The sequence below is a fragment of the Hemitrygon akajei genome, unplaced genomic scaffold (genome assembly GCF_048418815.1).
Source record: "Hemitrygon akajei unplaced genomic scaffold, sHemAka1.3 Scf000034, whole genome shotgun sequence".
NCBI lineage: Eukaryota > Metazoa > Chordata > Chondrichthyes > Myliobatiformes > Dasyatidae > Hemitrygon > Hemitrygon akajei.
In genome coordinates this window covers 4,863,313-4,874,358 of record NW_027331920.1, presented here as the reverse complement: position 1 = coordinate 4,874,358, position 11,046 = coordinate 4,863,313, and the positions used below count along the sequence as shown (strand labels likewise).

Sequence of the window (11,046 nt, the reverse complement as noted above, 5' to 3'; positions counted from 1 at the left end):
GTTTCTCACCATCACTCTGCATCGCGGAACCGATGGTTATAAAATCACACTTCAGGCCCGCGTGCGAGAGCGCTGTAGATCCAGGCTCACTGCCGAGGGATTTGTCAATTTAACATCATTATATCGGCCAGACTGCTGAATGCACCGTCCTCAGCAAGGGGAGCAAAAAGATTATCTCCCAGGATAATTCCACCCCGCCTTACAAAATAATGGACCAAATCCAAATTTACCAAGAGCAGTGAAGATAAACTGATGCTCAATAGTATCAAAAGCTTAGCAAAAATCTAAAACAGTATAAAACTAGCATTTTGAACAAGATGAGTATAATCAATCTGACATTATTAGAGATATGATGACCCTTTATGAAACCTGACTGTGTTTCATCAATAATAAATGTTAAAACTATGTTCATTCTGTGAGCAATGATTTGGGCCAGAATTTTATAATCACTATTGAGAAGGCAAATAGGATGCCAATTATTGATAAATAATTTATCTTTTCTTGGTTTGGGAATTAAAGTAATAAGGCCCCGTGTTAAAGAAGTGGGAAGAAATTCTTTATCAATGTATTCTAAAAAAAAAAGCAATTTTAGTTAAAAAAGTGAGCTAAGGTGTCAGAAAACATCTTACAAATTCGGTAGTCAGACCGTCCACACCCGGCGACTTATTGATTTTTAAATTTGAAATGGCAGCCTTAACCTCTCCCAAGGTAATAAGAGCATCACACAAGACTTTCTAATCATTGGACAGCTTCCTAAGAATATTAATATCATTCATGAAATGTAGTGTAGATGCTTCACAATAGTTTGAGCAGAACAAGCAGAACAATATTTTACTATTTTTATTAGATTACTCTGTGGTCACACCATCAATATTAAGCTGATGAATGGAATTGAATTGGGCACGTTGCTTTTCTAAACGAAAGAAATAATAAAGAAAGAATAAAGGTTCACGCGGTCCACACTCTTAGTCCGGGTCTGGGTTCCTGCAGAGATCTCAGTTCCTTCCTCCCGGTCTCACTGAACTGATTCCCACCCAGCCTGAAACAGATGGAGGAATAAAGATGAAATAAACAGATTACACAACAGTATCAGTTACAACAGACTGAGGTTAATGTTTCAACAACACTCACAGACAAATATCACCAGAAAACCCGCGGATCCGCTGTTATTTTATCACATTGAACATTAACACAAACACTCACCGGATCCACACCAGACTGGGGAGAGTCAGTATGAGGCGGCGGAGACCGGGGACAGATCGATCTGTGAGAGAGTTCCATCCTAGGTCCAGCTCCGTCAGTGATAAATTTATTCTGAGAGCGGAGCCGAGATCCTCGATACCAGAATCTGTGAGACCGACATTGTCCAGCCTGGAGATGAGAGAGAGCGAGGGTGAAGGACGCAGAGAGACAGGAGACGGAGCAAATCCTCGGTGTTTATCAGTCACACAATTACTGATCACATTAATGTTCAGTGTCAGACACTCAGTGACTGCAAACAGAATCTCCCACAGTCTGGTACTTACACCAGTTTCTGTATTTTACACCCCGAGTTCCTCAAGCCGTGGACACCAGTTTCACTCCTGAATCTCCCAGTTCATTATCACTCAGTTGCAGCTCCGTCAGTGATGGGTTTGTACTGAGAGCGGAGGCGAGATCCTCGGCACCAGATTCTGTGAGACCGACTCTCTCCAGCCTGGAGATGAGAGAGAGAGTGAGGATGACGGACACAGAGAGAAAGGAGACGGTGCAGATCCCCAGTGTTTATTAGTAACACAATTACTGATCACATTATTGTTCAGTTTCAGACACCCAGTGACTGTAAACTCAATACCCCAGTCTGGTACTTACCGCAGTTTCTGTATTTTACACTCCGGGTTCCTCAAACCCACAGACATCAGTTTAACTCAGGTATCTCCAAGCTTATCATCACTCAGGTACAGCTCCATCAGTGATGGGTTTGTTCTGAGTGCGGAGGCGAGATCCTCGGCACCAGAATCTGTGAGACCGACTCTCTCCAGCCTGGAGATGAGAGACAGTGAGGCAGAAGGACAGAGAGACAGGAGACGGTACAAATCTCCAGTGTTTATCGGTAACACAATAACTGATCACGTTAATGTTCAGTGCCAGACACCCAGTGACTGTAAACACAATCTCCCACAGTCTGGTACTTACCCCAGTTTCCGTATTTTACACTCCGGATTCCTCAGAGCCGCAGACACCAGTTTCGCTCCGGAATCTCCCAGGTCATTTTCACTCAGTAGCAGCTCCGTAAGTGATCGGTTTGTATTGAGTGCGGAAGTGAGTTCCTTGGCACCGGATTCTGTGACACCGACATGGCTCAGCCTGGAGATGAGAGAGAGCGGGGTGAAGGACACAGCGAGACAGGAGATGGTACAAATCCCCAGTGTTTATCAGTAACACAATTACATATCTCGTTAGCGTTCAGTGTCAGACACCCAGTGACTGTAAACACAATCTCCCACAGTAAATCCCGTCAGTAAATCACCGGTCGGAGTTCCCATCACCGTCAATGTTCCTCACTGCCCAGCTCCAGCGTATTCACCGAATGTCAGTAAGTTTGTCTCTCAGCGTGACCCTGTAAACTCCACATATTCTGTGTCATTCACCAATAGTTAGAAACGTGTTCCAGACGTGAAAGGGTCGGGAGGGGCGGGGTTGAAGGATGGGGGAATGTCCCACAGTGAGGAAGATTTGTTAATGGGAAAGTGTCGATGTGAGATGGTGGAAGAGTACCCACCTGAGGAAAAGGGATAGAAAGAGAGAACCTGCAAGAGGATGATGATTGAGGAAGAGAGATCACGGAGGAGGCTGGAGGAGAGGTCCCACAGAGGAAAGAGGAGTGGTCCCACATGAGGAAGGAGAAGAGATCCCACAAGAGGAAGAGGGATGGGAAAGAGAGATCCCATAGGAGGATACTGATGGGAAAAGAAATTCCAACTAGACGAGGGATTGCACGGGAGGAGTGGGTCTGAACTGAGGCCCACAAACGGGAGAAGAGATGCATCCATGGGGTCTGGGTATCTGGTAGTGAGCACAGTCACACAGGTGGACTGATGGTGACAGTCACACGCGGGGAAGGGCAGTGGAGGACAATTTCATAATGATAATTATTTCCTTCTCATAGGGACAGTCCGCTGACGATCTCTTGTCTTCACTGGGAAGGCTGTGTGAAACTCTGACCAACCTGCTGCAGTCACGGCCATTCCCGTGATTTACTACCATTAAACAAATGGCCATTGTTTACTAATCTAAAGTCTTCACACCCCTTAACAACGAAACACAGAAACCTCTCATCCTTGGGGAAATACGGACCGATCCCCTGGTCATTTTACACAATTCTTCACAATCGGATTTACTACAACTTTGCCAAAATCACAATGGAAGTTTCACAGTTCAGAGTGAGCGATAAATCAAGTTACCTCAAATCCTGGCACTTGTGCAGCCCGGGTCCCAGCCGCTGGATTCCTTCACACTGAATGTGGCTGCCAGCCAGATCGAGGTTTATTATTGTATCACAGAATCCGATGACATGGGACAGGACCGCGCAGTCAATCGGGGTCTGTGACATTTCACTGAATGAAAGTTTTTCCACAGATCCCAGTGTAGCCTGAGCCAGTTCACGATTCTGAGACTCAAACAGGAAGTGCAAGGTGTTCAGGAGGCTCCTTTTACCAGCTTCACTCTTCGCGTTTCCAATCTGGCGTTTAACCTCCTCCTTCACCCAGTCAATCACCCGGCAGGTTGTTTGATGAAGAAATGGACCCAGAAACTCCTCCAGGCCCCGAGCTGTCATTGGGGAGGAGAGCCCAGCAACAAAACGCAGAAATACCTGAAATCGCCCATCTGTCGTGTTGTGGGCTTCAGTGAGGAATTTCAGGATATCGCCGGGATGTAGAGTCAGGAATTGTGCGACTGCAGCTACAAACTCTTGGATGGTGAGGTGTGGGAATGTGTACACCACGCTCCGGGCAGAATCTTCTCTCTCCAAAAGCTCCATCAGGAACCCGGACAGGAACTGGGAAGGCTGCAGATTGTAGTTGATCAAATCTTCACCCGTAAACACAATCTTCTTCTCGGACACTCCTCTGAAGGCCATCTGACCAACCCTGAGTAACACTTCACGGGGGTTCTCAATTTCACGGCCGTGGTTTTTCAGGATGTTGTAGATATAGTAGGAATAGAGTTGGGTGATGGTCTTGGGAACTCGCTGCGGGTCCCTGACTCTTTGTGTGAAGAAGGGGCCCAGTGCCAGAGCGAGGATCCAACAGTAGGAGGGGTTGTAGCTCATGGTGTACAGGATCTCGTTCTCCTTCAAGTATTTGAATGCCACCGTCTGATCATCAAAATATCTGATGAAATATTCCTTCCGTTCCTCACCAACAAATCCCAGGATTTCAGCCCAGATGCTGATCTCTGACTTTTCCAATAAATGTAACGCAGTATGGCGGGTGGTCACCAGCACTGAACACCCTGGGAGCAGCTTGTGTTGGATTAAACTGTAAACAATGTCCGACACTTCACACCACCACTCGGGATCTGGGCACTGGTGATTAGGTTCTGTGTCTCTCCGACTGTCAGCAAAATCGATTCTGTGTTTGAATTCATCTAAACCATCAAAAATAAACAGTAAACCCTCTGGGTTCTTCCACACCTCTCTCAGTACATTCCCAAAGTAAGGATATTGATCCAGAATCAATTCCCTCAGATTTATTCTATAGTTAATGGAGTTTAAATCTCGGAATTTGAAAAAGAATACAAAATGGAATTGTTCGTATATTTTCCCTGTGGACCAGTCATAAACAATCTTTTGTACCATTGTTGTTTTCCCGATCCCCGGGACTCCGGCCACTGCTGCCGAACATCCTGAAGTTCTTTTCATTTTTTCCCGAAAACTATGTGAGTAACGATTCTGAAACAGATGAGCAATGTGGATTTTCTCCAAGTCTTTGCAGAGATGTTTCTGTCTCCACTCCTCGTGGTCTCTGCCTCTTGCCAGCAGCTCATGTTCCACCAGTGTCCGATCTCGAACAGTAGAAATGACCGTGAGCTCAGCGTATCGATCAACCAGCTGGAAAACCTTCACCCTCTCCCTCATCAGGATCGTGTTCACTCTTAGTTTTTCAGTTTGTTCCCGCAGAGTCTCCGTGTGTTTCTGTCGAACATCTGAGGAAATAGGTTGTCAATGCCTGATCTGATGAACATGGAACAATCGCGTATTTCCTCAAAAATAAAACTTATTGAAGAGATTGTTTGGAGCTCAGAGACAGAGTGTCTGAAAATGACTGATGGCACAGAAACGTTTCTGATCTGATTCAGATTCGCTAGTAAAGCCTCCACTCGCCCCTCCGTTTGTAGTTTCCTGATTCCCCGGTGTTCCAGCGAGCACCAAGTGCACACGTGATTCTGGAGAGGAGAGTGTTGTGTGGAGCGGGTGGTTTCACTGCTCAGCTTCTGTTGAACTAAGCAACACTGCAGAGGGTAACAGTGGAGGGGGGCAATGGGCAATTTAGTTCATTTTTTTCTCATAACGGATCTGATGTTGCTGATATTCCTTTCGGTTTAACCTGTCAGTACTGAGCCAGAGTTTTCATTTCGCAGCTGAGTCAGTCACGGTGTAACACACCGTGCATTATGTGTTAGTAGATTTGCTGATGACACAAGGGTTGGACGTGTTGTCAATGGTGTGGAGTGATGTCAAAGGGTACAGCAGGACATTAATAGGATGCAAAACTGGGCTGAGAAGTGGCAGATGGAGGTCAATCCAGATAAGTGTGAAGAGGTTCATTTTGGTAGGTCAAATATGATGGCAGAATATATCATTAATGGAAAGACTCTTGGCAGTGTGGCGTCTAAATTCTTAAGACACTCAAAGCTGCTGCGCAGGTTGACTCTGTGTTTAAGAAACATGCGGTGCATTGGCTTTCGAACATCGTGGAACTGAGTTTAGGAGCCGAGAGGTAATGCTGCAGATAGACAGGAACATGATCAGACTTCATTTGCAATGCCTTGCTCAATTCTGGTCGCGTCACTACAGGAAGGATGTTGAACACATAGAAAGGGTGCAGGGGAGATTTACGAGGATGTTGCCTGGACCAGGGAGCATGCCTTATGAGAATAGGTTGTGTGAACTCGGCCTTTTCTGCTTGGAGTGACAGAGGATGTGAGGTGATCTGATAGAGGTGTATAAGGTGATGAGAGGCACTGATCACGTAGAGAGTCAGAGGCTTTTTTCCCAGGGCTGAAATTGCTAGCATGAGAGGGCACAGTTTTACGGTGATTGGATGTAGGTTCAGAGGAGATGTCAGGGTTAACTTTATTACACGGAGAGTGGTGAGTGCGTGGAATAGGCTGTCGGCGATGGTGGTGGAGGTGGATATGATAAGGTCTGTTAAGAGAACCTGGACAGGTAAATAGAGCTCAGAGAAATAGAGGACTATGGGTAACCCTAGGTACTTTCTCAGGTGGGGACATTTTCGACATAGATCTGTGGGCCGAAAGGCCTGTATTGTTCTGCAGGTTTTCAATGTTTCTATGTTTCATAATGGACCCGATACTTTTGACAATCATTTAAGTTTAAACAGTCAGTACTGACCCACAGAAAAGGAAGATTATTTTTGTTTCATTTTCCAGGCTGGACCAGTCGCGATGTAACACACCCCGCTCTATTCTACAGTCTCTTATTCTCCGAGGAGCTGGTACATGAACTCAGGCTATACACACCTACCACACCTCTACAGTCTCCTCTGCTCCAGGGAGCTTGTACATGAATTCAGGCAATTCCCTGATGTTGCCCAGTACAGTAGGAACTGAAAAGGATGGCAGCAGTAATAGGGGACTCTATAGTCAGAGGGACAGGTAGGCGATTCTGTGGACATTAAAAGGGACACAGATGGTACTTTGTCTCCCAGGTGCCAGGATCCGAAATGTTTCTGGGCACGTCCACAATACGCTGAAAAGAGAGGGTGCGCAGCCAGCGGTCATGACACATATTGGTATCAATGACCCTGGAAGAAAAAACAGGAGGTGGTCGTGAAGGAAGCTGAGAAGCTAGAACTCATAGTGATCTCGGGATTGTTGTCTGTTTCACACGATAGTGAACGTAGGAATAGAATGAGGTGGCAGATAAATGAGCAGCTGAAGAATTGCAGCGGGGGCAGTGATTCAGGTTTTTGGATAATTAGGACAACCTCTGGGACAGGCGTACCCTGTCCAAAATGGATGGGTTGCACGAATACGAGGGGGACCAATATTACTGAGGACAGATTTACTGGAGCTGTTGGGAGTGTTTTAACATGGCAGCGGTGTGGGAACCAGGATGATAGAGCTGAGGGTGCGCCAACAAGCTTAAGAGTAGATGATAGGTTTAACATGAATGTAAGGAAGGAGCTCATGATTGGGTTGAAATGCAGACGGATCGATGTGTTGAAATGCACCACACAGGCAAAGTTCAAAAGGGCGCAGATGCAGAACTGAAGGCGTTGTATTTAATGTGCGTAGCATTCGGACCAAGGCGGACGAACACTTGGTGCAATTATACATCGGTCGCTTTGATTTTGTGGGCGTCATTGAGTCCTGGCCATAGTTGGGACCTCAAGATCACAGGACATACTTTGTATCGAAAGACAGGCAGGGCGACTCAGGCGGTAGTGTGGCTCTGTTGATTCCTGATGGAATTACATCTTTAGAAAGACGTGATATGGGGTTTAATCCTTGTTTAATCTTTGTGGGTGAAGATGCGAAATTGCAAAGTTGAAAATAAACATGATGAGAATTATATATAGGCCTCACAATAGTAGCCAAGAGGAGGGGTTGAGATTGAAAAAGGAGGTGTAAGAGGCATGTAATAATGGTAATGACACTATTGTAATGGAGGACTCCAATATGCAAGGGGAATTGGAAAATCAAGCATATTTAAAGTGTTGGCTCGCAAGAGAGGGAATTTATTGAATACCAGCGTGATAGCTTTGCAGAGTATCTTGTGCTTGCGACTACTCAGGAAAAAGCTATCTTAGATTGGGTGTTGTGTAATAACCAAGACGTTAATAGGTAGCTTAATGCAAAGGAACCTTAGGAGGCAGTGATCACAAAATGATGGAATCCAAACAGCAATTTGAGAGTGAGAAGCATAGCTTACATATATTAGTAGCGCAATGGTATAAAGCGAATTGCAGAGACATGAGAGAGGAGCTCTGCCAGGTGGATTAGAAAGGATACTAGCTGGAATAACGGCAGAACATAGATGGCTGAAGATTCTGGGAATAGTTCACAAGGCGCAGCATAGATACGGTCCACAGACGAAGACGTTCTTAAGCGGCAGGGGCAGGAAACGGTGATTGACAAAGAAAGTTAAAGACTGCATAAAAGCCAAGAAAAGGGCATATATAAGGTTTCAAAAGTGAGGGAAATTTGGATGAAAGGAAACGTTTTAAAATCTAACACAAGGCAACTTAACAAGCTATAGGAAGGGAAAAGATGATACATGAGGGCAAGCAAGCCAATAATATAAAGCAGGATAATAAACATTTTCTCAGTAATATAAAGAGTAAAAGTGAGTTGAGAGTTCATATTGAACCATTGGAAATGATGTTGGTGAGATAGTAATTGGGGACAAAGAAATTTCAGATAAACTTAATGGGTACTTTGCATATGTCTTCACTATGGAAGACGTCAGCAGTGTGCAGTGGTCCTTGAGTAGCAGGCAGTAGCATTGAGTGTCATTGCTATTACAAAAGAAAAAGTACTCGGCATACGAAAAGGTCTTAAGTTGGATAAGTCACCAGGGCATGCTGGATTACCTCCCAGAGACCTGAGTGAGGTTTCTGGAGAGATAACCGATGCATTGGTCATGATCTTTCAAAATTCACTTAATTCTGGCATGGTCCCGGAGGACTGGAGGATTGCAAATATCACTCCACTCTTTAACAAGAGTGGAAGGCAAAAGGAGGGAAATTATAGGCCAGTTAACCAAACCTCGATGGTTGGGAAAATGTTGGAATCTCTTATTAAAGTTGAGGTTTCGAGGTACCGAGAGACTAATGACAAAATAAGTCAAAGTCAGGATGGTTTCTGTAAAGGGAAATCATGCCTGGTAAATCTGTTCTTCGAGGAAATAACAGGAATGGTGAACAAAGGAGAGTCAGTGGGTGCCATTTACTTGGATTTTTAGAAGGCATTTGATTAGGTGCCACATATGAGACTGCTGAACAGGATAAAGTCCTATTGCGTTACAGGAAAGATACTGGCATGGATAGAGGAATGGCTGACAGACAGGAGACTGCGAGTGGGAATAAAAGGGGCCTTTTCTGGTTTGTTGCCTGTGACCAGTGGCGTTCTTCAGGGTCAGTATTGGGACCGCAGTTTTTCACATTGTTTGATCAATGATTTAGATAACGGAATTGATGCCTTTGTGGCAAAGTTTGCGGATGATAAAAAGATAGGTGGAGGGATAGGTAGTGTTGAGGAAGCAATGCGATTGTACCAGAAAGAAGAAAAAATTGGAAGAATGGGCAAAAATAGCAGCTGATGAAATAGAGTGTTGGGAAATGTATGAAAATGCATTTTGGTTAAAGGAACAATAGTGCGGACCATTATCTCAATGGGAGGAAGGGCCAAACAACAGAGGTGCAGAGGGACTTAGGAGTCCTCCAGCAAGATTCACAGAAGGTTCATTTACAGGTCGAGTCTGTAGCAAAGTAGGCAAATGCAATGTTGGCATTTATTTCAAAGGGAATCGAATATAAAAACAAGGAGATAATGCTGAGCCTTTATAAGACTGTAGTCAGGCCACACCTGGAGTATTGTCAATAATGTTGGAACCCATATCTCAAACTGGATGTGCTGTCATTGCAGAGAGTCCAGAGGAGATTCACGATGATGATTCTGAGAATGGGGGAGGGGGGTTAACATATGAGGGGCGTCTTGGCAACTTTGGGCCTGTAATCACTGGAATTTAGCGGAATGCGGGGGGGGGAGGGTGGTGGTTGGGAATCTCTTTGAAACCTACTGAATGTTGAAAAAGCCAGATAGCGTGGATATGTACAGGATGTTTTCTGTGGTGGGCGTATCCAGAACTGAAAGGCACAACATCAAAATTGAGAGGCAAGCCTTTACGACAGGTAAGGAGGATTATTGTTGCCAAGGAGTAGTGAATGCTGGAATGCTGTGCCACAGACTGCAGTGGAGGCCTTGTCCATGGGTATATTTATGGCAGAAGGTCTTGATTGGTCAGGGCATCAAAAGATATATTGAGAAAGCAGGTGTATGGGGTTGAGTTTGGGGTTAAATTTCATAGATGTCTCCAGGTGCACAGCCGAGGACCCGGACGGTACAAAGTGTTCTGAAATTACAGATGGTTACATGTCCTCCAGCCACTGCAAGAAAAAATGTCTCCCATGTTTAGACAGTCTCTAATCATATCACTAAAGACAGGTATTCAGACTCTCAGAGTGAAAGAAAGACTTTGAGATCTCCGTTCCTTCGCTTACCTTTCAGACGCGTGGGCACTTCAGATAAACCCCGCTCAGTGTCCATGTGGGCGAACTGGCCGTCACCTGTCCAAATAGATTGACCTGCATGAAGTCTGTTCTTTGTAATACTGTAAATTCATTAGCATTTACATCTGTAACACATAGTGTATTGTTCACCGTACCACGTTCCCGTATTTCATTCAATATTCTGCTCAGCTTCGGTAAATGATGATGTAGTTTCACAAAGGATTCCCACATCACCCTCCGGGCTCCGCTGCCCTTCTCCATCACCGGATCCAGGAGGAGTTTGGAAGCGCCCGCTCGGTTTCCCTTCTCCGCGAGCTCAGTCACGCTCTGTAATGAACAATGGGGAATATATTGAGGAGCGGAGGGATGGGCACAAATCTACCCTGAGCATGGACTGTCCCAGCACTTTCTGCTCGACACAGATCGCTAACAGCCATTGAAGTGTTCATAGCGGGAGAAAGAATTTAAAGAAGCGAGAGGTGTCAGTCCGGACATTCTGAGCCACAGATTGTGCAGTAATTATCACTTA

The 11,046-nt window shown here is 45.2% G+C and overlaps 1 protein-coding gene across 1 annotated transcript; it reads right to left on the bottom strand.

Annotated features, from left to right (window-relative positions):
• Positions 1-891: 891 nt before the first annotated feature.
• Positions 892-10,554, bottom strand: LOC140719978 (NACHT, LRR and PYD domains-containing protein 3-like). The gene is given in 9 exon segments (XM_073034891.1): positions 892-1,039; positions 1,204-1,371; positions 1,527-1,566; positions 1,569-1,696; positions 1,852-2,022; positions 2,176-2,346; positions 2,631-2,761; positions 3,458-5,187; positions 10,509-10,554. Coding segments are annotated over 9 exon segments (2,676 nt in total). The 3' UTR covers positions 892-948.
• Between the last annotated feature and the right edge of the window lie 492 nt (positions 10,555-11,046).